Source organism: Schistocerca nitens, chromosome 5 (assembly GCF_023898315.1).
Source record: "Schistocerca nitens isolate TAMUIC-IGC-003100 chromosome 5, iqSchNite1.1, whole genome shotgun sequence".
Classification (NCBI taxonomy): Eukaryota; Metazoa; Arthropoda; class Insecta; order Orthoptera; family Acrididae; genus Schistocerca; species Schistocerca nitens.
The window spans coordinates 462,760,384-462,788,132 of NC_064618.1; the positions used below are offsets into that span (position 1 = coordinate 462,760,384).

Consider the following 27,749-nt stretch of genomic DNA (forward strand, 5'->3'; position numbering starts at 1 on the left):
AATGTAGATTGGCAATGGCAAGGAAAGCGTTTCTGAAGAAGAGAAATTTGTTAACATCCGAGTATAGATTTAAGTGTCAGGAAGTCGTTTCTGAAAGTATTTGTATTGAGTGTAGCCATGTATGGAAGTGAAACATGGACGATAAATAGTTTGGACAAGAAGAGAATAGAAGCTTTCGAAATGTGGTGCTACAGAAGAACGCTGAAGATTAGATGGGTAGATCACATAACTAATGTGGAGGTATTGAACAGAATTGGGGAGAAGAGGAGTTTGTGGCACAACTTGACAAGGAGAAGGGACCGGTTGGTAGGGCATGTTCTGAGGCATCAGGGGACCACAAATTTAGCATTGGAGGCCAGCGTGGAGGGTAAAAATCGTAGAGGGAGACCAAGAGATGAATACACTAAGCAGATTCAGAAGGATGTAGGTTGCAGTAAGCACTGGGAGATGAAGAAGCTTGCACAGGATAGAGTAGCATGGAGAGCTGCATCAAACCAGTCTCAGGACTGAAGACCACAACAACACCTGAAGATGGCTGCATGTTTGTTAGCCGAAATATCGTGCCAAGATGTCAACGTGATCCGGCTGCAAGCCCGAAATATGATGGACCAATCAATACGCCGGGAAAACGTCAAGATACACAAGAACAACATGTTCGATATGCCTGTCGATCACCTCCTGAATGGCTGTTTTCAGCACAGCAACGGTTTTGGGGTTATTGCTGTACACCTTATCTTTAATATAGCCCCTTAAAAAGGAGTCGCTTGTGTTCAGATTCGGAGAATATGGCGGCCACTCGAGGTCCAGATTAGTGGCGTCTGGGTACCCCAGAGCCAGAATGCGGTCCCCGAGTGCTCCTCCAGGAAATCATACACTGTCCTGCTTCGATGGGCCGAGCTCCGTCGTGCACGAACCACACCTTGTCGCAATCAAGGTCACTCTGGATAACGGATATGAAATTATCTTCCAAAACCTTCGCATACCGTTCGGTAGTCACCGTGCCATCAAGGAATATCGCACCGATTATTCCGTGACTGGACATTACACACAGTCACCCGATGAGGGTGAAGAGACTTCTCGATCGCGAAATACGGATTCTCAGACCCGCAAATGCGCCAATTTTGCTTACTGACGAATCCATCCAAATGAAAGTGGACTTCGTCTCTAAACCAAACCATACTAATTCTCATCATGCCCCGCGGCCAACCGTGCAGTTTTAATGTCCTAACGCAAACCGTTCAGAAGTTACGACGATTTTATTTCATATAGGTCTATAATTGTCACCCTGTTTGTAGAGTGTACCGCAGGGCTAAAATGGTTCAAATGGCTCTGAGCACTATGGGACTTAACTTCTAAGGTCATCAGTCCCCTAGAACTTAGAACTACTTAAACCTAACTAACCTAAGGACATCACACACATCCATGCCCGAGACAGGATTCGAACCTGCGACCGTAGCGGTAGCACGGTTCCAGACTGTAGCGCCTAGAACCGCTCGGCTACTCCGGCCGGCCCGCAGGGTTATATGTGCATTCATTTAACAGACGTATCATTATAAAATCGTCTGGTTCTATTGAAAATAAAATTTTATAGTCCTATGCGTAAGTGAAAATACTTTCTATCTTCATTCATGAAGAAGATACATTCTTGTGAAATCGGACGAATCTGTTTGAAATACTCTGTACTTCTTTAGCGTAGACTCGTAGAGAAAACTGGCGCCACCACGTCTCTCTCAACCACAAAAACTAGTTAGCAATTCTGGCAGCAAATCGTGCCACATGAAACAGAGCTGTAAGTTGCTCGTAGGATACCAGCTTATTTTTTCATTTGGTCATAATTAAAATATTGTGCATCCGCAGGGTACCACTTTAATATTTTCCGTGGAATCGCGCTCCATAATTGATTCCTTTTCCTCATTAGGATCCCGCGCCATGTCGCGGAAGGTGACACAGGAGGAAAGAAAACTCTGAATCTGAAAGATTATCCCCAGCAGAAACCGCAGTATCTGAGAGAAAAACAGTGTACCTTTGACGTGCTCGCCGCTTTCCTGTTTTGTGAGTCGCCGCCGCGCTGGCTGCCTCTCCGCGGGGCGCATCGCTGGGCGTAAATTAGGGAAGCGGTTTTGGGCAATTTCTTCGCAGTCTCGCCATAAAATACAATAAAGAAACGTACATGTGTAACGGAGGGACATGATTACGTCGCGGTGAAATACGAGCCAGCCGTTGTGGTGCGGAAGGTACGATTTACAGCACGTCGATGGACATTAGCGTGCGGCTTTTATTTATCATGTGCACCGCGGGATGCACGTGACCAATGGGACACAAATTACCTCGCGGCCGAGCCGCGGTACCGCATCGCGCTCCCCGCTGCCTTATTCACAGGAGTCTCTCGCGTTTATCTCCCGCTTTACTCGTAAAACTACCGAAGACGGCCGCTCGTGTTTCATTCCTGGTTGAAAGGAGCGTTTTGTTTATTTCGTGTACCCAAGGAGCAGTATGTTGCTTTTTACGGCGCAAAAGCTATCTACCGTCCGTGTACTAATCACCAGAGGATTACAGCCTGCGCGATTTCCAGTGACGAGACGGCATCTTCAAGTACCACAAACAGGCCTGCGTTGAGGAATCTCAGTTGTAGAGAATTTAAAAGCCGGGTCGATGAACTCCAGAAGGGTTATCAGGCAGATGAATTTTCGTGTACTTTCTTTGCCAACTCGGTCGCAGGTTCGAATCCTGCCTCGGGCATGGATGTGTGTGATGTCCTTACGTTAGTTAGGTTTATCTAGTTCTAAGTTCTAGGGGACTAATGACCTCAGAAGTTGAGTCCCATAGTGCTCAGAGCCATTTTTTTCTTTGCCAACTGGGGTGAATTCGAACCCCATAGACAAGATTTCGAACGTTGTTCAGCGATATTTCCTGAGTATTCTGGTATGAGAGACACCTGATCTCCAGTGGTCTGTTGTAGAGTAATAATGTTATTACGATTTATTCAGTCTGTTACCACCAATTCCTTTGTTTCTTTGAAAATTCCTTCAGAGTACTGAAAAATCTCATAATATGCAATCACCAAACACGCGAGGGCGCGCTGAAAGGTAATATCTCCGATTTTTTTTTGTGTGAAAACTCTTACAGATTTAAAAAAAAACGTTATTAACATTCTATATCTTTATTTTTCATATCTACATATTTATTTCTCAACACAGTCATCCTGGTGGAGAACACATTTCTGCAAATGAGAAACCAGTTTGTTGATACTGTCACTGTAGAATGAATTCGTTGGCGGAGCCACAACTTCACCTCTGCTGGCACCGTTTCATCATTATCAAAGTTAAGTCCTAAGGTGTTCTTTAAGCTTTGGAAACAGATGAAAATGCGATGCGGCCAAATCGGAACTGTAAGGAGGATGATAACGGCAGCGAATCCAAGGAGTGGGATTGTTGTAGATGCTGTGTCGCCTGAACAAGACACAGCCAGAAAAAAAGCACGACAGGCGTAAAGGTTCGAGCTGGCGCCATTGCCAACAAGACTCGCCAAAAACAGGGAACGTCATTTAGTGAACTCTTAGAAGTGAGAGGACAGTTGTTGTAAATTGCATTTGTTATGTACTGTGAAGTCTACCTACGATCAAGCCATTATCGGATTTAGGTTATGACACGTTCGATATGCCTGCCGTCATTGACAATGATGTGGCGCAGACGAATAGCGAAATTCTGCATGACCCGCTGAAGTGTCGGAACATCGATGCTCTCGATGACCTCCTGAATGGCTGTTTTCAGCTCAGCAATGGCTCTGGGTTATTGCTGTGCACCTTGTCTTTCATGTAGCCCCACAAAAAGGCGTCGCATGTGTTCAGATCCGGATAATATGGCAGCCAATCGAGGCCCATGCCAGTGGCCTCAGGAAAACCCAGAGCCAGAATGTGGTTCCCAAAGTGTTCCTCCAGGACATCAAACACTCTCCTGAATCGACGGGATCGAAATCCATCTAGCATGAACCACATCTTCTCGAAATCAGGGTCACTAGGGATAACGGGAATGAAATCTTCTTCCAAAACCTTCACGTTTCCTGACTGGACAATGCACCCCACACAGTCAGCCGTTGATGGTGAAGAGACTTATATTACAAGCAGTATTATATTGCAAGCAGTGTTGCAGATTTCCTTATTCCACTAGTCACAAAGATAAGTAAACCTTTTTAACTCATTTGTGTGACTTTGTCACTAATTTTATTGAGTATTGTAGAACCTTCGTTCTCCCATCCTATTACCTGACCCTGGGGCATAGCTGTGTAATAGTGGCAGGGAGAAAATGTCAAACGGCTCTGAGAACTATGGGACTCAACTGCTGTGGTCATCAGTCCCCTAGAACTTAGAACTACTTAAACCTAACTAACCTAAGGGCATCACACACTCCCATGCCCGAGGCAGGATTCGAACCTGCGACCGTTGCAGCAGCGCGGCTCCGGACTGGAGCGCCTAGAACCGCACGGCCACCGCGGCTGGCTGGAGAAAATGTCATAGCGGTGTACTGCACCAGAATCCGTTTCATCAACTCACAAACTCGGCATACCGAAAAAACAGTGGCAACTCGGCCTCCATAGTAGTAGCGACAAGGCCTTTACAAAAGTGGCGACTAGAGTTTACAAAACTGGCGACGTGGGTTTACAAAAGTAGCTATAGCAACGCTAATGTATGGCCTGGAAATAGCATGCTGAAGGACACGGTACTCCATACGCGCACTAACTCTTTGAATCCTAAACTCGATTACGGTTCGCTGTTTCTCACTCACTAACATTGTTACGTTTCACACCGCCATGTTACAAGCTACAGCTCGGTGCCATCTAGCGACAAAAAGTTGCAATTTGTACCAACGAGTTGGGAAGGTCAACCGAGTAATATGTATGACATGTAATATCCATGAACATGGACCTTGCCGTTGGTGGGGAGGCTTGCGTGCCTCAGCGATACAGATGGCCGTACCGTAGGTGCAACCACAACGGAGGGGTATCTGTTGAGAGGCCAGACAAACATGTGGTTCCTGAAGAGGGGCAGCAGCCTTTTCAGTAGTTGCAGGGGCAACAGTCTGGATGATTGACTGATCTGGCCTTGTAACATTAACCAAAACGGCCTTGCTGTGCTGGTACTGCGAACGGCTGAAAGCAAGGGGAAACTACAGCCGTAATTTTTTCCGAGGACATGCAGCTTTACTGTATGATTAAATGATGATGGCGTCCTCTTGGGTAAAATATTCCGGAGGTAAAATAGTCCCCCATTCGGATCTCCGGGCGGGGACTACTCAAGAGACGTCGTTATCAGGAGAAAGAAAACTGGCATTCTACGGATCGGAGCGTGGAATGTCAGATCCCTTAATCGGGCAGGTAGGTTAGAAAATTTAAAAAGGGAAATGGATAGGTTAACGTTAGATATAGTGGGAATTAGTGAAGTTCGGTGGCAGGAGCAACAAGACTTATGGTCAGGTAACTACAGGGTTATAAACACAAAATCAAATAGGGGTAATACAGGAGTAGGTTTAATAATGAATTAAAAAAATAGGAGTGCGGGTTAGCTACTACAAACAGCATAGTGAACGCATTATTGTGGCTAAGATAGACACAAAGCCTATGCCTACTACAGCAGTACAAGTTTATATGCCAACTAGCTCTGCAGATAATGAAGGAATTGATGAAATGTATGACGAGATAAAAGAAATTATTCAGGTAGTGAAGGGAGACGAAAATTTAATAGTCATGGGTGACTGGAATTCGTCAGTAGGAAAAGGGAGAGAAGGAAACATAGTAGGTGAATATGGATTGGGGGGAAGAAATGGAAGAGGAAGCCGCCTTGTAGAATTTTGCACAGAGCATAACCTAATCATAGCTAACACTTGGTTCAAGAATCATAAAAGAAGGTTGTATACATGGAAGAATCCTGGAGATACTAAAAGGTATCAGATAGATTATATAATGGTAAGACAGAGATTTAGGAACCAGGTTTTAAATTGTAAGACATTTCCAGGGGCAGATGTGGATTCTGACCACAATCTATTGGTTATGATCTGCAGATTGAAACTGAAGAAACTGCAAAAAGGTGGGAATTTAAGGATATGGGACCTGGATGAACTGAAAGAACGAGAGGTTGTAGAGAGTTTCAGGAAGAGTATAAGGGAACAATTGACAGGAATGGGGGAAAGAAATACAGTAGAAGAAGAATGGGTAGCTCTGAGGGATGAAGTAGTGAAGGCAGCAGAGGATCAAGTAGGTAAAAAGACGAGAACTAATAGAAATCCTTGGGTAACAGAAGAAATATTGAATTTAATTGATGAAAGGAGAAAATATAAATATGCAGTAAATGAAACAGGCAAAAAAGAATACAAACGTCTCAAAAATGAAATCGACTGGAAGTGCAAATGGTTAAGCAGGGATGGCTAGAGGACAAATGTAAGGATGTAGAGGCTTGTCTCACTAGGGGTAAGATAGATACCGCCTACAGGAAAATTAAAGAGACCTTTGGAGAGAAGAGAACCACTTGCATGAATATCAAGAGCTCAGATGGCAACCCAGTTCTAAGCAAAGAAGGGAAGGCAGAAAGGTGGAAGGAGTATATAGAGGGTTTATACAAGGGCGAAGTACTTGAGGACAATATTATGGAAATGGAAGAGGATGTAGATGAAGACGAAATGGGAGATAAGATACTGCGTGAAGAGTTTGACAGAGCACTGAAAGACCTGAGTCGAAACAAGGCCCCGGGAGTAGACAACATTCCATTAGAACTACTGATGGCCTTGGGAGAGCCAGTCATGACAAAACTCTACCATCTGTTGAGCAAGATGTATGAGACAGGCGAAATACCCTCAGACTTCAAGAAGAATATAATAATTCCAATCCAAAGAAAGCAGGTGTTGACAGATGTGAAAATTACCGAACTATCAGTTTAATAAGTCACAGCTGCAAAATACTAACGCGAATTCTTTACAGACGAATGGAAAAACTGGTAGAAGCGGACCTCGGGGAAGATCAGTTTGGATTCCGTAGAAATGTTGGAACACGTGAAGCAATACTAACCTTACGACTTATCTTAGAAGAAAGATTAAGAAAAGGCAAATCTACGTTTCTAGCATTTGTAGACTTAGAGAAAGCTTTTGACAATGTTAACTGGAATACTCTCTTTCAAATTCTGAAGGTGGCAGGGGTAAAATACAGGGAGCGAAAGGCTATTTACAAATTGCACAGAAACCAGTTGGCAGTTGTAAGAGTCGAGGGACATGAAATGGAAGCAGTGGTTGGGAAAGGAGTGAGACAGGGTTGTAGCCTCTCCCCGATGTTATTCAATCTGTATATTGAGCAAGCAGTAAAGGAAACAAAAGAAAAATTCGGAGTAGGCATTAAAATTCATGGAGAAGAAGTAAAAACTTTGAGGTTCGCCGATGACATTGTAATTCTGTCAGAGACAGCAAAAGACTTGGAAGAGCAGTTGAACGGAATGGACAGTGTCTTGAAAGGAGGATATAAGATGAACATCAACAAAAGCAAAACGAGGATAATGGAATGTAGTCAAATTAAATCGGGTGATGCTGATGGAATTAGACTAGGAAATGAGACACTTTAAGTAGTAAAGGAGTTTTGCTATTTAGGGAGTAAAATAACTGATGATGGTCGAAGTAGAGAGGATATAAAATGTAGACTGGCAATGGGAAGGAAATCGTTTCTGAAGAAGAGAAATTTGTTAACATCGAGTATAGATTTAAGTGTCAGGAAGTCGTTTCTGAAAGTATTTGTATGGAGTGTAGCCTTGTATGGAAGTGAAACATGGACGATAGCTAGTGTGGACAAGAAGAGAATAGAAGCTTTCGAAATGTGGTGCTACAGAAGAATGCTGAAGATAAGGTGGGTAGATCACGTAACTAATGAGGAGGTATTGAATAGGATTGGGGAGAAGAGAAGTTTGTGGCACAACTTGACTAGAAGAAGGGATCGGCTAGTAGGACATGTTTTTAGGCATCAAGGGATCACAAATTTACCATTGGAGGGCAGCGTGGAGGGTGAAAACCGTAGAGGGAGACCAAGAGATGAATAAACTAAGCAGATTCAGAAGGATGTAGGTTGCAGTAGATACTGGGAGACAAAGAAGCTTGCACAGGATAGAGTAGCATGGAGAGCTGCATCAATATCCCAACGGATATCGAGAACAGAGAAAAAATTCGGAGGTATTACTCTTCAGCACGCCCTCATTGAAGATGACGTGCTCCAGACGCGAAATTTAACCGACAGGAAAAAGATGCTGTGATAAGCATTCCAGAACATTCACACAAGGTTCGTGCCGGTGGCGACACCTACAACGTGCTGACATGAGGAAAGTTTCCACCGATTTCTCATACACAAACATCATTGACCGGAGTTGCATGGTGAAACGTTGTTGTGATGCCTCGTGTAAGGAGGAGAAATGCGTACCATCACGTTTACGACTTCGATAAAGGTCGGATTGTAGCCTATCGCGATTGCGCTTTCTCTTATCGTGACATTCAAGCTCGCGTTGGTCGAGATGTTGTTGTTGTTTTTGGGGGATGAGACCAGACAGCTAGGTCATCGGTCTCATCGGATTAGGGAAGGACGGGAAAGGAAGTCGGCCGTGCCCTTTCAAAGGAACCATCCCGGCATTTGCCTGGAACGATTTAGGGAAATCACGGAAAACCTAAACCAGGATGGCCGAACGCGGGATTGAACCGTCGTCCTCCCGAATGCGAGTCCAGTGTTCTAACCACTGTGCCACCTCGCTCAGTTTGGTCGACATCCAATGACTGTTAGCAGAATATGAAATTGGTGGCTTCAGGAGGGTAATACGGAACGCCGTGCCGGATCCCAACGGCCTCGTATCACTAGCAGTCGAGATGACAGGCATCTTATCCGCTTAGCTGTAACGGATCGTGCAGTCACGTCTCGATCCCTGGGTCAACAGATGGGGAGTTTGCAAGACAACAACCATCTGCACGAACAGTTCGACGTCGTTTCCAGCAGCATGGTCTATCAGCTCGGAGACCACGGCTGCGGTTACCCTTGACGCTGCATCAAAAATGGTTCAAATGGCTCTTAGCACTATGGGACCCAACTTCTGAGGTCATTAGTCCCCTAGAACTTAGAACTAGTTAAACCTAACTAACCTAAGGACATCTCACTCATCCATGCCCGAGGCAGGATTCGAACCTGCGACCGTAGTGGTCTCTCTGTGCTGCATCACAGACAGAAGCGCCTGCGATGGTGTACTCAACGACGAACCTGGGTGCACGAATGGTAAAACGTCATTTTTTCGGATGAATTCAGGTTCTGTTTACAGCATCATGATCGTCGCATCCGTGTTTGGCGACATCGCGGTGAATGCACATTGGAAGCGTGTATTCGTCATCGCCTTATTGGCGTATCACCCGGCGTGATGGTATTGGGTGCCATTGGTTACACGTCTCCGTCACCTCTTGTTCGCACTGACGGCACTTTGAACAGTGGACGTTACGTTTCAGATGTGTTACGAGCCGTGGCTCTACCCTTCATTCGATCCCTGCGAAACCCTTTATTTCAGCAGGATAATGCATGACCGCATGTTGCAGGTCCTGTGTGGACCTTTCTGGATACAGAAAATATTCGACTGCTGCCCTGGCCAGCACATTCTCCAGATCTCTCACTAATTGAAAACGTCTGGTCAATGGTGGCCGAGGAACTGGCTCGTCACAATACGCCAGTCACTACTCTTGATGAACTGTGGTATCGTGTTGAAGCTGCATGGGCAGCTGTACCTGTACACGCCATCCAAGCTCTGTTTGACTCAATTTCCAGGCGTATCAAGACCGTTATTACGGCCAGAGGTGGTTTGTTCTAGGTACTGATTTCTCAGGAGCTATGCACCCAAATTGCGTGAAAATGTAATCACATGTCAGTCCTAGTATAATATATTTGTCCAATGAATACCCGTTTATCACCTGCATTTCTTCTTGGTGTAGCAATTTTAATGGCCTGTAGTGTATTATTGTACTATCTTCCTTCTCAGCCATTTAGTAGCTGCGCTACTCTAGCGTTGTCATTATTTTAAAAAAAAAGTGCAGTTGGATATATTTCTGTTTCGAGCACTTTAATGGTCTTTCTCAAAATTGGGGGCCTCAGGGGGAGCGGGAGTATTAGCGCACCTTTGCTGAAGAAGTATTTTATTTCTTGTCGAGGTAGGTCATGTGTGAAATTTAAGCCCAAGTACATGGGGTTTTAAATCGAAATGTTCAAATTTCAAATACATTTGTGCTACCCAGTACAGTCAGTGGTGGCTCGTAAACACACATCTACATCTACAATCTGCAAACCACCGTTAGGTGCGTGGCAGAGGCTACGTCGCAGTATACCAGTTATCAGGGTTTCTTCCCTTTGCATTAACATTGGAATGCGGGAAGAACGATTGTTTGAATGCTCCTGTGCGAGCAGTGATTATTCTAATCTGATTCTCACGATCCCTATACGATCAATATTCCGGCAATTATCTCGCAAACGTCTCGTTTGGACCAAAGTTTGCTGGAACGTTTCTTCTTCCATTGTCGTATTTTTTACCTGTGTCATAGTTTGCAATTAATTATCATGAGCGCTCGATACTACAATTTACATTACACGAAAAGCAAGCGTGCTCAACCTTTTTTAGGCTTGGAACTACTACATGCAATTTAGTCCATTTAGAAATCTACTGACGTAAAAAATGTATAAAGTTTTACGCACAGCAGCCAACATTAACCATTTTAATTACGAAAAATACATAAAAAGTAATTTTCTCTCCATTAGAAGTTGTTGACCTAGTCGTTTTGCAAGGTATTGCGTATGTGAAAAAACTGTAAATATTCACCACCAGAAATGTTAAAATAAGTTTAGTGAGATACTTGTCTTCACATATCATTGGCAAGTTTATAATACTCTAGTGAATAACTTGTCACAGCCAACCTTAGATAGTCTGAAACATGAAGATCACTCATTTTATTTCTAGACTTACATTTCACAATGTTCATCATTAAAATCGCTGCCTCGAACAGATAAACTGATTCAAAAAACGGTAAAACATATGATGCCATTTTTCTAGTGTTAGGAGAGGAATTTACACTCACTAATTTCCAAAAGTTATCTTCGTTGTACTCTGACGAAGGAAAGATCAGTCTGAAATCCAATTATTTCCTCAAGTTCAGTCTCACTACAAGAGAAACGAGTACTCATTTTACTTCAAATAGCTTTCACATCCACTTTTTGGAAAGGCTGGACTATGAAAGCTAGAATACGTTCCATTGCCTTGAAATCTGAAAATCTGTTTACAAACTTTATCTTCAGTGCGGTCAGGTTGGCTGTATACTTCTTTGAAGCTTCTTGATCGAATTATGTTTTTTTGATCTGGAATTTCCGACTGTATTTGAGGAAAGTATCTCGCTTTTAATGTCTTTAAGTGTGCTATCCAAGGGTCAATTTTTTTTACTGAAACATAAGAATTGTCGCGGATGTTATCTAATTGTGTTTGGAACCATACCTCTATTCAGTCATAGAACTAAAATGTAAAATAGCAGGTTTACATATCGGATACACAGTTCTTCTGATATCGCGTAAACTTCCTCCTCTGTAGTGACTGTGAGCGAATAGAATTCACCACTTTCGTGATAATGCTCATAACAAGTGCCATTTCCAAAATATATTCACAAAGCACTTGTTGGTGCACGATACAATAATACTTAAAGAAAACTAGGATAGATTCGTCGTTTGCACACAAGGTAACGTTGTTAACAAACCGTTATTTTATAAAAACAGTTCATTTAAACAGATTTCGGAGAATGGTTCTGAAAGATCGATACATAATGCCGTGGCGATCGACCGATCTATCGCAATCGACGATTTGAGCACAACTGTAATAAAGTATTTTTCTCCTTCATAGGGATGATTTAAGAAGTTGGCTGCTAAATTTCGGCATCGTGGTGTCACCTCTGAAGGCGATGCACACTGAGCACGTTCGAAAACGTTATAATTATTATTAATATTATTACGATTATTAAGCTTTAAAATCTTCATAAGCTCTTCGTTGCAGAATGCTGCCCCAACCTAAGTTTTTCATATCACTTTGAATACTGTCGAAGTGTCCCGTACGCGGGCAACCAGCTCGTCATCTTCCAGTGGAAAGCTCTTCTATTATTCGCGTGATGGTTCCGTTTAGCGGTGCCCTCATATTGTTCTCTATAAATGTAATATTTTGTCTTTAATTTTGGTTACTACGCAACAGATTTCCAGAACACCTCGACCTCGAGAGAATAGCTGTATGATACATCGGCTTTCTGATTCTTCCCTTCTTTCCACATCTGCCTGTATAAAAGTAAACACCACATTACATATCACTAAGGATACCAGTACACGATTATGGAAACAGTACACTGAGGTAACAAGTCATGGGATACCTCCTAATATCGCGCCCTGGGTAGTGCAGCAACTCGACGTGGCGTGGACTGAACACGTCGTTGGAAGTCCACTACAGAACTGTTGTGCCACGTTGCCTCCGTAGCCGTCCATAATTACGAAGTGTTGTCGGTGCATCATTTTGTGCACGGACTGACCTCTCGATTATGTTCCATTAATGTCCAGTGGGAGTCATGTCGGGAGATCTGTGATCGACAATATTCGCTCTAACTGTCCACAATGTTCTTCAAACCAATGGTGATACGTTTTGGCCCGATGATGTGGTGCATTCTCATGGATGTGGTGCATTCCCATGAAAACATGAAGTCCATGAATAGCTGCAAATAGTCTCCAAGTAGCCGGACATAAGCATTTACAGTCAATAATCGGTTCAGCTGGACCAGAGGGCTCAGTCCATTCCATGAAAACATAGCCCACACCATTATGGAGCCATCAACAGCTTGTACAGTGCCTTGTTGATAACTTGAGTCTATGGCTTTGTGGGGTCTCCGCCACATCCGAGCCCTAGCATCAGCTCTTGCCAACTTAGATCGGGACTCATCCGACCAGGCCACGGTCTTCAGTCGTCTACGGTCCAAACGACATGGTGACGAGCCCAGGAGAGCCGCTGCCGGCGATGTCGTGCTGTTAGAAATGGCACTAGCATCGGTCGTCTGCTGCCATAGCCCATTATCGCCAAATTTCGCCGCGCTATCCTGACGGATACATTCGACGTGCGTCCCACATTTCTGCGGTTATTTCACGCAGTTTTGCTTGTCTGTTAGCACTGCCATCTTTATGGAAATGCCGCTGTTCTCGATCGTTAAGTGAAGGCTGTCGGCCACTGCGTTTTCCGTGGTGAAAGTTACTGCCTGAAATTTGGTATTCTCGTCCCCCTTTGACACTGTGGATCGCGGAATATTCAATTCGCTAACGATTTCCAAAACGGAATGTCCTATGCGTCTAGCCCGCGTTCAAAGTCTGTTAATTCCCATCGTGCGGCCATAATCACGTTGGAAACCTTTTCACATGAATCACCTGGGTACAAATGACAGCTGCGCCGATGCACTGCCCTTGTTATACTTTGTGTACGCGATACTACCGCCCTCTGTATATGCCCATTTCGCTGTCCCACGACTTTTGCCGCCTAAGTGTAATTACAAATTACATTCGCCACCACTGAGACAGGCAACTGGTAACTTCCTTTATTTGGTCATTTTGCTATAACACCACTGTTTTGAACGCCGGGCATTATGAATCCCCCGCGATGACAGATAGGAGGAATCCAGATGGAAATTATGAACTCCAGGTATAATGAACGACTTTACTTACAAATCTGATAATGGTGGCCGACGCAAAAGAATCCTGGGCCGCGTAAGCATTCACTCTCATTGTTTATCACAGTCCACTTCTGACTCACTCTCACTTCACCAGTTCACAGTCAGAACTGTAAGTCAGCTCGCTTGCATGCAGTGCCTAGCATTCCACGAGCCAACTACTGCTGGGAGCCAATCTCGCTTTGACGTTGCGTGCGGACGTCTTCCGCTTCAAGGCGCCACTTTCCACTGGTTTCTAGGAACGTCTAAATAGTCATCACATGATTTCCTGCATTCATGTATCTTTACATGCTACAAATATCGTTGGCATTTTGGTAAATATGAAAGGCAGAGTCCTGTAATTGCACTTAGGAAACATTAGCAATGGAAGCGTTCACAGAGACATGCACACTACGTTCGTGTTATCATACTCCTGAATTAATAAAAACAATTCAGCGTGTTTTCAGAATTTCATCCCACTTTAGTTTTTCTTCGGCTTAGAAATACAAGAAAGATATATTCACTTAACTAAAACTCTAAGTTTAGTTTTTGCATAAAAGGGGGACAGGGGAGTAGAAAAAATTTACGCTAACAATTACAGGTATGTCGATTACTTTACGAAAATATTAGATCTTAACACATGAACAAAAGAGACTACACAAGGCATTAACTGTGATCATCGAGTAGAGAAATAAAATAACTTTGATTTCATTGTTTCAGAATACTGTTCAGGCAGTTCTAGCATTATTAATTTGTACCTATCTAGAGACACGGCTAATCAGAAAACGTCTATAACATTCCAAGCGTCAACAAGAGGCTCGAAATGGCAGTCCTTACACTTCATATTTATCGTTTTACTTGCAGCGCGATGTCAAATGCTAGATTATAACAAATAATTATTTTTAATAATAGAGGTTTCTTCTGTTGTTAATGCTGATTATATGTAATGCTTATATGTAATGCTTACCCCATGAAACATGGACCTTGCCGTTGGTGGGGAGGCTTGCGTGCCTCAGCGATACAGATGGCCGTACCGTAGGTGCAACCACAACGGAGGGGTATCTGATGAGAGGCCAGACAAACGTGTGGTTCCTGAAGAGGGGCAGCAGCCTTTTCAGTAGTTGCAGGGGCAACAGTCTGGATGATTGACTGACCTGGCTATGCAACATTAACCAAAACGGCCTTGTAGTGCTGGTAGAGCGAACGGCTGAAAGCAAGGGGAAACTACGGCCGTAATTTTGCCCGAGTGCATGCAGCTTTACTGTATGGATAAATGATGATGGCGTCCTCTTGGGTAAAATATTACGGAGGTAAAATAGTCCCCCATTCGGATCTCCGGGCGGGGACTACTCAAGAGGATGTCGTTGTCAGGAGAAAGAAAACTAGCGTTCTACGGATCGGAGCGTGGAATGTCAGATCCCTTAATCTGGCAGGTAGGTTAGAAAATTTAAAAAGGGAAATGGATAGGTTAAAGTTAGATATAGTGGGAATTAGTGACGTTCGGTGGCAGGAGGAACAAGACTTTTGGTCGGGCGAATACAGGGTTATAAATACAAAGTCAAATAGGAGTAATGCAGGAGTAGGTTTAATAATGAATAAAAAAAATAGGAGTGCGGGTAAACTACTACAAACAGCATAGCGAACGCATTATTGTGTCCAAGATAGGCACGAAGCCCACGCCTACTACAGTAGTACAAGTTTATATGCCAACTAGCTCTGCAGATGACGAAGAAATTGAAGAAATGTATGATGAAATAAAAGAAATTATGCAGCTAGTGAAGGGAGACGAAAATTTAATAGTCATGGGTGACTGGAATTCGGAGGGAGAGAAGGAAACGTAGTAGGTGAACATGTATTGTGGGTAAGAAATGAAAGAGGAAGCCGCCTGGTAGAAATTTGCAAAGAGCACAACTTAATCATAGCTAACACTTGGTTCAAGAATCATAAAAGAAGGTTGTATACATGGAAGAAGCCTGGAGATACTGACAGGTTTCAGATAGATTATATAATGGTAAGACAGAGATTTAGGAACCAGGTTTTAAATTGTAAGACATTTCCAGGGGCAAATGTGGACTCTGACCACAATCTATTGGTTATGAACTGTAGATTAAAACTGAAGAAACTGCAAAAAGTTGGAAATTTAAGGAGATGGGACCTGGATAAACTGACTAAATCAGAGGTTGTACAGAGTTTCAGGGAGACATAAGGGAACAATTGACAGCAATGAGGGAAAGAAATACAGTAGAAGAAGAATGGGTAGCTTTGAGGGATGAAGTAGTGAAGGCAGCAGAGGATCAAGTAGGTAAAAAGACGAGATCTAGTAGAAATCCTTGGGTAACAGAAGAAATATTGAATTTAATTGATGAAAGGAGAAAATATAAAAATGCAGTAAATGAAGCAGGCAAAAAGAAATACAAACGTCTCAAAAATGAGATCGATAGGAAGTGCAAAATGGCTAAGCAGGGATGGCTAGAGGACAAATGTAAGGATGTAGAGGCTTATCTCACTAGGGTCTATAGAAGGGCGATGTATTTGAGGACAATATTATGGAAATGGAAGAGGATGTAGATGAAGATGAAATGGGAGATACGATACAGCGTGAAGAGTTTGACAGAGCACTGAAAGACCTGAGTCGAAACAAGGCCCCGGGAGTAGATAACATTTCATAAGAACTACTGACAGCCTTGGGAGAGCCAGTCCTGACAAAACTCTACCATCTGGTGAGCAAGATGCATGAGAGAGGCGAAATACCCTCAGACTTCAAGAAGAATATAATAATTCCAATCCCAAAGAAAGCAGGTGTTGACAGATGTGAAAATTACCGAACTATCAGTTTAATAAGTCACGGCTGCAAAAAACTAACGCGAATTCTTTACAGACGAATGGAAAAACTGGTCAAAGTCGACCTCGGGGAAGATCAGTTTGGATTCCATAGAAATGTTGGAACACGTGAGGAAATACTGACCCTACGACTTAACTTGGAAGCTAGATTAAGGAAAGGCAAACCTATGTTTCTAACATTTGTAGACTTAGATAAAGCTTTTGACAATGTTGACTGGAATACTCTCTTTCAGATTCTGAAGGTGGCAGGGGTAAGATACAGGGAACGAAAGGCTATTTATAATTTGTACAGAAACCAAATGGCAGTTATAAGAGTTGAGGGGCATGAAAGGGAAGCAATGGTTGGGAAGGGAGTGAGACAGGGTTGTAGCCTCTCCCCGATGTTATTCAATCTGTATGTTGAGCGAGCAGTGAAGGAAACAAAAGAAAATTTGGAGTAGGTATTAAAATTCATGGAGAAGAAATAAAAACCTTGAGGTTCGCCGATGACATTGTAATTCTGTCAGAGACAGCAAAGGACTTGGAAGAGCAGTTCAACGGAATGGATAGCGTCTTGAAAGGAGGATATCAGATGAATATCAACAAAAGCAAAACGAGGATAATGGAATGTAATCGAATTAAGTCGGGAGATGCTGAGAGTATTAGATTAGGAAATGAGACACTTAAAGTAGTAAAGGAGTTTTGCTATTTGGGGAGCAAAATAACTGATGATGGTCGAAGTAGAGAGGATATAAAATGTAGACTGGCAATGGCAAGGAAAGTGTTTCTGAAGAAGAAAAATTTGTTAACATCCAGTATAGATTTAAATGTCAGGAAGTCATTTCTGAAAGTATTTGTATGGAGTATAGCCATGTATGGAAGTGAAACATGGACGATAAATAGTTTGGACAAGAAGAGAATAGAAGCTTTCGAAATGTGGTGCTACAGAATAGTGCTTAAGATTAGATGGGTGGATTACATAAGTAATGAGGAGACATTGAATAGGATTGGGGAGAAGAGAAGTTTGTGGCACAACTTGACTAGAAGAAGGGATCGATTGGTAGGACATGTTCTGAGGCATCAAGGGATCACCAATTTAGTATTGGAGGGCAGCGTGGAGGGTAAAAATCGTAGAGGGAGACCAAGAGACGATTACACCAAGCAGATTCAGAAGGATGTAGGTTGCAGTAGGTACTGGGAGATGAAGAAGCTTGCACAGGATAGAGTAGCATGGAGAGCTGCATCAAACCTGTCTCAGGACTGAAGACCACAACAACAACATATGTAATGACGTTTTTGTTAACATGAGATACAATAACTCTCACAAGAAGACACATATGAGTACTGTAAAACACAAAACACCTGGAGGTGGCCCTTTGGCATCCGAAGTGTTATACACAATAATTTAAAGTAATTCTTCTCACTGTCTGCAATATATATATATATATATATATATATATATATATATATATATATATATATATATATATATATATATATATTAAGCTGCCAGGTCGACAATTTAAAAAAGTTTCATACAATCGCAGAAGCATGTGTCCATCATTATCTGTTTGTTGGCTGTAGACAAAATCAGACAGGTACAAAACCTAATAAAAGGTGCGGTAGTGAAACGGGCGATTTCGCAATACTGGGAATATCATGTTACGTTAGGAATCAGACAACTGGAGTGGTGCCATCTGTACAACAAACTTTTGTCATTGGCATTTTACAAAAACAGCGGAAGCTACGTGACCACGCAAACAGTATTTCGCACGTCATTCCCCAGTCCCGTCGGCACATGGATACACAGCGTTGAGGAAATGGGTGATATGGTGCGAAAGAAGGGTAGAAGTGCAAAACGCGTGTGTTCAAAAAACGTTGCAGGAGTGGAAGATGCCTTTAGCCAAAGTTCCAGGCGTTCTGTACGCAAGCATGCGCTGCAACCTGACGTAGCGGTCCGCAGTGTACGACGAATATTGCTGCAATACCACCCACACAAAATTTATATAGTGCAAAAAACGCAAATCATACGACCTCCCAAAGAAACTGCGCTTTTGGCGCGAATTGTTGGAACTCATAAACGATAAACCAGGTGCGTGCGACAACATGATCATGAGCGATAGGGGCAGTTTTTGTGTCAGGCTTTGTTAACAAGTAAAACTTTAGACACCGGTCACATGAAAATCCTGAAATGCTTCATGAAACGCCACTTCACAGTCAAAATGTGGCACTGTGGAACAGTGTATCATTGTCTGGAATCGCAGGGCCTTATTTTTTTTTTAAGACGATCGCGGCAATACTGTTACTGTGAATGTAGAACGTTAGGTTCACATGCTGAACCATTTCCTAGTGCGAAGGTCTGCTTATCTTCCTGTAACTGCAAACACATTCGTCCAACAAGATGAGGCCACATGCCATACCTCGTGGCTTTCCATTAACACACTACAGATTTCCTGGTCTCCAAGGAACCCTGACCTTTCAGCGTGTGATTTCTTCCTTTGAGATCATTTGCAATCTCAGATCTTCCCGGTGTGACCCATCACACTCCATCCAGGAACTGAAGGATCAAATTCGGGAGGAAGTTAATCGAATCCCAGTGTCAGTTTTGCCGAATGTGGGGTCTCACTTTCGTATGACTTGAAATGTGTGTCATGCAAAGTGACGGCCATCTACGTGATGTCACTTTCAAGTGACGATCATTTTAAATTGTAAGCACTGTAAATTCCTGTTGTATTTCTTTTATATAGCTGTGAATAAATTTGTAACTTTGATGGAAGTTTCAAAATCGCCCGTTTCACTACCGCACCTGTCTTCCTACATATTCCCTAGTATACTCCGGAGGCAAAACAATGAGGAGCAGGTTAAGATGATACATCATTTTTTGGTACTCTCTTAGAGAAGATATCGCTTTCGTTTATCTGTGTTGAAAGTACGGTTAATAGGTGTAGTGTTCCTCTGACGTGAGGATCATTGGCCACCCAGTCTAGTTACCAACTGAGAAACAATTAAAGATTCTGATGCTATTGGTTTATCTTTTTGCGTCTAAAGTAGAGTAAATCAGTCATCATTACGAAAGTATTCTGCAAAATAAGAGTATTTTACATGGCATGGTGTTGAATAATGCAGAATAACTTTGCTATTCACTGATGTAAGAATCAACACACACACGTGGTTATTCTTTGTATTAGGAAAATGGTGTTGGGGGGGAGGGTGAAATGGAGGACATAGGACCAGCAATGAAATGTGAAAATCAGGAATGCGTATTATGCTGCAACTTGTTGTTTTTCACATGTTTATAGTATTGTCAGAGAACCAAATTACTGGATGGCTTCTCTTGGATTAAAACTTTGAAAATCATCTTAACAAATCTCCTATAAATCTATCATAAATTATTTTGTTTTCTGCGAATTTCACGAAGCGGTGTCAAATATACCTCGTAAAGATCTCATTTAATGTTGCACTCGACAGAAATAGTTATTGTGGAGTTCACAAATAATAGCTAACAAGACTGTATGCGGCAAGACATGGCATATGGAAAACTCTTCAGCTTAGTGAGCAAAATTACTGGCGTGTCTTATAGGACTTTTTCGGAAATAGTACTCTGTTTTAACAACATAGGTAATATTTCTATTTCATACTTCATCCCATTCTCAGATCTAAAATAGACAGAATGACTGTTTATACTTCTTTTTGCAAGCTATTTGTTTAAGGTTTGTAGTCGTTATTTCTGCGGGAGTTATATGTCGAGGGATGAACATTCGTGGTTATATCTAACGACCGGTTATTCAAATTTTTAAATAATTTCTGATGAGGTATTATATCCCTTTCTTTAAGTACGAGTCGCATCGAGAAGCTTCAGAGCGTTCTTTCATCAGGCGGAATCGAGACGTCCTCACCTTCGCGCGAGTATCATGATCTTTCTTTTGAACGCCACATCTAATTTCCTTTCCAGTCCTTGTCCATCTAAACAAGTGCTCCATCTCTAAACGTCAGGCCATCAACGGGAAACTATTCGTCTTTTTTCCAACACGCCTCACGTGAACTGCGCAGAACGTTATTGTGTCACTACTTGGGGAATTCTGAAGTTGGTGAATTCGGGTGGAAATACTAACGAAGGTCTTGTAATGAATACAATCGAACGCGGTTGGTGAACAGAAGTGTCGTATCTCGAATCACCAGTTGGGAGCTACAGGTCCAAGCACTCAGCGTTGTCTTCCGCGCGGTTGGTCTCTATTATCAAAACTGACATTTGCTGGGGCCATCGGAGGGCCTTGCAATTAGCCGTACCCGCCGTTTGTGGTCGGAAAGGACTTCGTTTGACAAGTTTATCAGGTACTTACTTGCGTCAAGGAATAGTTGTTAACAAAACAAGATCGCCCCCAATTTAAGCCTCTTAGAGTTAATCATCTCCACCAATATCTGGAACATTTCGGAGGGTTTTTATCTATCCTTTCGGCTGGCTTCAATAGGCCATGGGAAAACATGGCTGGCCGCGGGCAGAGCTAGTTTTTTTCGGCGGATCGCCTCTCCCCCCCTCCTGGCACCTCAGCGACCTGACGCGCGCGGCCCCCACCACACCACCCCTCCGCGACGATACCCCCCACAGACCCCCGGCCACCTCTGAGCAACAACCTGTTGATGACGTCACGGAGCGGCGACGCGCTCGCGATCTAGCTCGCCTTCCGTGCCAGATCGAGTCTGTTGCTTAGCTGTGACGGTGCGTGCTAGCCAGTGAGTGCGAGTGTGTACGGCGATGACAGTTTGCAAACAAGCGTGCGTGCCAGTGTGGAGCTGACGGGCGATGCACATAGACGAGGTAAAACTCTAGTGCGCCTATCAGTGCACTACTGTCTCAGGTGGACTACTGCTGATAACATTGAGCAAGGTAGCATTCGTCGAGGTCATTCGGCATTAACTACAAGACGCCTCGGTGTGCTTTGTTAAACGTCTTCAATGTGGGTTTCCTTTCCAACCTTGCGTCGAAGTCTCTCGCTTCGAATGTGATAGCTATCTCTTCTGTGGTGTTTTGATTTCCGATAAGAACCAATAAGTTCTGTTTGTACAACTGCTAGGTGTACAGGAACTTACCGTTAATTCCTAAAGCTATTTATGGTGAAAATAGGATTGTCTGAGAGCACGGCATCGAGGTATTTACCGCCCACCGAAGGCTATTCCCGGTGAAAGAATGATCAGTATAGCAATTGGCTAATGTAAGTCGGCCGAAAACATTGACAGTATTACAATCTGCATAACGCTTAGAATGCTGACCGGACTCTCCATAATATGGTGAGACTATTCAAAATGTAATTTGATTATAAAGTGGAAATGTTAGAAACTGTTTAAAAAATATAGCACACATTGCAGAAGCAACAAGCGGGAGGCGCGCTCCACAAATATTCATATATCCCAAAGAACATCTGTTGAAATATTAATTTAGAATAAGTCTCACTTCTCATTTCTAAATTTCTGGAGCACACACGATGAAGCTATGCAGGTATCATAAAGCGCTACGAAGCGTTCTGTGATCTAGTGCGTTTTCTTCGCTAATATTCAGATTTATGCGGCAATAAAATAGTATTTTGTGTTTTTTCTAAAGAACAGCCATGAACCACTCTACTTGTTTCCTCTTTTACGTGCATAAATCGCATGATTTAACGTGGTGATTCACTTAAACAATACAGCAATAAGAGAATTCCCGTGCAACATTTTTTCCTTCCTCTGTCGAGTTCGTGATTATCGCTATATGGAGGAAGCTGTTCGGTGACACACACACGAAAGAAAATGCTTCACACACCCAAATTTCCGTGTCTTGAACTTTCAAGACTCCAGAGAAGTATTTCTGATCTCAGACTAACGGAGTTTGGCAAAGATATATATGGTTGTTTACATGGAATTCCACAATGTATTCAGCAACATTGAACGTCACTAAATAATATCTATTCAATAAAAGAAAGTAAGCCAAGACTACAGTGATAAAATTTTTTGAAACTTTTTGTGAAACCGTTAGTGACCAATATTTGCAAATGTCATTGCTTGACAGCAAGAGTAAACAGAGAAAATTGAAGCAGCACTTTCTGTTCTTCCTATGCATCGACATATCAAGAACCATGAGGTCATCTTTTATCATCAAATATTTTTTTAAAAATACGAACCACTGCAGCTAAAACAAGGCCTGTATGGAAAACCAAACAGCGTTCTTTATTTAATTTACAGAAATACACACAATATGTAACATAAACTTTATTGAAAGTACTGATTTTGAAAGCCATTAGGTGACCACCCTCATAGATACAGGTATAAATGCTCGTAAAAAAACTCGCTGTCATCATAAAGACGAACACGTTAAATGTTGTGTGCATAATACAGCTGTTCGAGCCTGTCAAAGAATGCACCGCTGCGTTTCCACACTGTTAAAACAGAAACCGGCACCATATATAGTCTAAGACAGGTTTTTTCACGTTTTCTTCCCTTTTTTGATAGGATGGTACGGTGCAGCTGCACATTAAAAGTTTTCATGCATAAAGTCAGGTGCAGAGAGATAACTGATATCAGACAGCTCAGTATGTCCAAAAGCCGTTAACGTTTCTTTTCCTTGTGAAATGAAGTGCTTAAACGAAAGGATAATTAATGTGCAGAGCCAGAAAGAAAACTTGTACCAATGGTTCTCATTATTCGCAGCAATCACGGCTTCATATCGATGAGAGACCATAGAGAGTACAGTAATTTATGAGATGTCAAAAAGAAGAGTTAACATGTTTTCTTCTCACCTCCCCCTCCTTTTTCTCCGAATACACGACTTTATGTAAGTAATAATGGAATATAAAAACAAAATGACGAAAATTGAACTTTTTTCTGTACTTGTCTTTTGATGTTCTGTATTTACGTTTCCATAATTCTTTCTGCTGCGTTCAGCGTTTGACTACGGTAACACTTTTCTGAAACGTGTAATGGAAATGTGACAGCCACGACACGGACTCTTTACAAAATTTATTCCTTCACTAATGACGCTAACGCCCACGTTTTAGTTTCAAAAAAATGTTTTCAACTGTCATTACTCTAACTGTCGAACGAAGAGAATCAAAAGAGCTGCCCAGAATCGGAAAAGAAGGAAGAGTTCAGATTTAGATATATGAACTAGAAAAAGACAGGTTTACAGTATAAAACTATTTGTGCTCCAGTGGCGCAGTTCTCTCAGAGCAGTTCGTCCAACGCCAGACAGCTTTCCACATTCACATACGAAGAATTTTTATCACAGAGAAGATTTCTACCATTAATTGCCCCTACTACAGTTACAGCTTCATTTTGATCATCATTTATGTATTACGCTTGGTGCTAAAAATTCTCTGAATGAGTAGGACGCGAAGTTACACATTCGATTCTTGACAGCTCATCGTGGCCGACCAGGTTGGTCAACTAATTATCTGGAATTGTCTAGATAATTCATTGTCTGCCTATGGGTATATGCGTACCTCAATTCAGGGTACTCGGCAGTGTCATTTTAGCACCCTATTTCCCATGAAAAATCAATGAAATGAAGTAAGCAACTGAAAAACATGTTATAGCACAAAAGAAGTCGGGAGTTGCAATCCGTAAATAGGACTACGAAAACAAATGTTTGATCGGTAATAACTGCGGCTTTGAAATTGTCTTTGCGATTCAGAAGTCGCATTATCTGGCAGCAAACACTGAACAATCGCAGCATATCCATAATATAAACCCCCTGCTATCTCTGTTTTCTAAACCCTAAATATGCTTGCGGCACAATTTTCTTAAAGATTAGCTGAATTATTTTCCACGTAGTTAGGTCGACGTTTCCGGCCACTGAAGATAAGACACGACTAAATTTTAAAAAGTACGAAGATACATTCGTGAGAGACTAGGTCAATAAAATGCTATGCGTAAAAATAGTATGAAATAATTTAGTAAAGTGTGTACCTAATATTTGAAAGTAAATGAGATATTTTTTATTTTATAAAACTGAGTTCAAACGTATTTGTAGAATACTGCTATCACACTGAGATCTGTGTTCAGAAACCCGTAATAAGTTATTTTAATACAGTAGATAGTTATCCGGTTTTATGAAAAGATTTACTGCTTTTTTGCGAAACTGTCTAGCTGGAGGCTTCAAATTCTAAATAAATGCATGTGAGTGATCCGTTGGAAAGGTATTTCAAGAATCAGAAGAAGATTATGACTTTTGTTTTCGAAGATGAAACGGTTTCAGAGGTATTAGATGCTGTCGCTCGATAACCTGGCCTTAACTGATAGATGATGTGAGATTCCAACTCAAACATTTCCAATCAAGGCGCACAAGAGATTCCAACATAAGTACTTGAGCTAAACAGTAAAAAAATTTCGTGTTTTCAACATATGAGACCACACAAATGTCGTTTCTGTGGTAATAACATTTTCGCATATGAAGCGATAAGACATTTTCACGAAAAATTAAATTGTCATTTTTTCATTGCTTCTCGCTACCAAAAATGGAGAGCCGGCTGATTGTACAGTAATTCGAGATAAAAGCATTCAAGTGGTTCAGTTCCTTATACTGACGTAAGGCGGAATTCTCGATAAGCAGTCCTACAAAACTTTTCTTCTAGAGATCACTTGTTTCATCAGTTAGTGGTATAAGCACAGGTAGTTTATTCTGACATTAAATGCTGTTTACTATTCAGAAGCAAAAATCCGTGAAATCTCAAAATAGAAACATAGTACCGCCTTGGGAGGAGGAAATATCTGTCTGCATGCTGCAAGAGATAGTTCGAAAGTTCAAAACCAGTTATGATCATCTGTGTGAAAAAAGAAGTGGATATATTTTCACAACCCTCCATAAGATTGAAATTGCACAACCGAAAGCGAAATCACAAGAACACCTTGTTCTCTGTCATTCCTAACATTCGAAAGTAAAGTACGGTACAGAAGTATCGCTGTAACACAATTTATAATTTTAGACGACTTCTGATGGACTACAGAGTTCTTTGGTAAAATTAATAATTTATCATAGAGTAAGTAGAGAGGGCACAAAAAGCTATAAAAGTTTAGAATTAACTCTTGCTACTGCTCCACAGTAACATAAACGTTGTCCAGAAGATACCTGTCATGCACAGATAATTTTTGGTGCTATCGAACTGACTACGGAAAAAGTGTTAATAATAGCAACATTCTTTTCCCAAGCCATCACATGTGCAAATTAGCTAAACAGCTCTGCATCTACATATAAGGATTCCAAGGAATGTATAAATAATACAAATTCGTGTGCGTCAATGACCTGGTGCAAGTCTTTCTATTGTACGCCACTTCGTGCCCCTAACATACCATAGTCATCGAACCGGGAAAAAGGAGATCCGAAGACAGAGAAATACCAAAGTATATTGCTTGCCGAATAGAATTCTCTGCTACAACAGACATGGTTTTTCGCTTAAATCGTTCAGAAGCTTCGTTCAGAAGTGCTCATTAAATGAGAAGACGCGCAACTGTAGTCACATACGACAAAGATGTAAAACTGACATAGATCATAATCCTATGAAGAATACAGGTTTAATGAATCAGAATACCTGTAACAAGGGTATTCTTAAAATAATTCTATTTAGTTGTACTTGTGCATTAGCAAAGTAATGTTCACAGTCATAAAGTTAGCAGTAGCCTCCACAACCATTTGACAATGCCAAAATGCATTTGAATCCTTCTTAAGCACTTTCATGCAATCGACGTTCTTGTCTCAACTAACCACTTTAATGGAAGATCTTGTCAAAAGCCATGTGGTAAATTCTCTTCACTTTTGACAAATGAAAGAACAGGCAAAGTGTCATCCAAACATGTCAAAACAAACAGATTTATTCGCTCGAATAAATACATGTACATGTAAACAAATCAAACAATGTCTAGAACGCATTAAATAACGCCTTTTTACTTTATACCTTGTATCTTGTTTTCTTGCTAAGTGCCAAATCATATAGAAAATTATTTTTCTTGACAAATAATTCTGACTTTTTAATTGCTGAAATAATTTTCATTAAAACATGTTTATCTATTGACGTTGTCATTTGTGGATAGTGTTGGCTTTCTCCCTGTAAAACGTAAGTATCTTTTTGCTTTCAGGTATTTCGTCTCTCTTGTAGGAAACGCTAATAGAAAAAGTAACAGGACCTCGTGCAATGTTTCCCATGTGTCACGCGAAAACAAACCAAATAACACAATAAAAATTTAAAAAAACGCAAAAGTACAAAATCCACATCGATAACAGGAGTGAGCTCGGCCAGAATAGGTTGTAACTTCCAACATTAGCAGACGCCGTCACAGTCCCCTATTTCTGCGCATGTGCAGTGTGCAGCATACTCGGAAATTTAGAACTCCGCACTCAGTACAATCTATAGATCATTAATGTCATAGACACACTCGTGACAGGGTTAGCTGCTGATTTACATGAAGCTCCGAAAGGCGCACGTACTTTGAGTAGTCGACTTTGACCAGGAAGATCCTAGTGTAAAACGCGCTTTATTCCCTTCCTCTCTGACACTTTTTAAGTTCTGTGGGCTATATAGTTAATGCCCCGCCTTGGTTGGAATCAAAGTACTGTGATCTTTTCCTTTAACTCTGGATCGATGTATTCGGTCTTCAAATTACGCGAAAACAAAGAACATTAAAATTTTATTGATATTCTTAATCCATATTTATTGGATGCGTAGTAGCACAAACTTTATAGTCATGGTGAAGTTCCACCTCTTTAATGCTAATGTCTTTTAGCTTCCATATAATGCCTGATTCTCAAGTCCTTTGTGTTCCTCGAATACACAGAGCTATGGCCATAAAAGTCTCACATTCAGCTAGAAAGCATTACACATATGCAAATTTATACATTCGCTCACACTTTATGTCGGACTACGCCACGGTTTGAATCTATATACAGCTTTTAGTTTTTATGACACTTTACAAAATTTACGACTTGATGTTCCTGTTGCAGTCGTCTGTTTCATTTAATGTAAAAAAAAACACATCCCCATTCCTTTTCAACGCTCCGTTTCTTATGCTACCAAAGGAAGTGATAGAAAAAATTTTAACAAAACTGAATACAGTTTTCAGCCTAAAAGCATCATTTTTCCATTCCTTGCGATCTCTGTTCATTCAGCCCAAATAATTATTTTACTTCGTTGCAGAACATTCCTTCGTTTTGGCGGGATAGCC

The 27,749-nt window shown here is 41.7% G+C and overlaps 2 protein-coding genes across 2 annotated transcripts in view; one reads left to right on the forward strand and one right to left on the reverse strand.

The window, feature by feature from the left end:
- LOC126260530 (L-lactate dehydrogenase-like) overlaps positions 1–13,863 on the reverse strand; it is a 326,171-nt gene extending 312,308 nt beyond the window's left edge. Inside the window, exon 1 of the mRNA XM_049957863.1 lies at positions 13,765–13,863. Coding sequence (XP_049813820.1) covers positions 13,765–13,824 — 60 coding nt within the window. The 5' untranslated portion in view covers positions 13,825–13,863. The remainder of the gene's footprint in view (positions 1–13,764) is intronic.
- Positions 13,864–21,264: 7,401 nt separating this feature from the next.
- The window catches only part of LOC126259674 (uncharacterized), a 230,279-nt gene continuing 223,794 nt past the window's right edge, over positions 21,265–27,749 (forward strand). Inside the window, exon 1 of the mRNA XM_049956621.1 lies at positions 21,265–21,384. Coding sequence (XP_049812578.1) covers positions 21,370–21,384 — 15 coding nt within the window. The 5' untranslated portion in view covers positions 21,265–21,369. The remainder of the gene's footprint in view (positions 21,385–27,749) is intronic.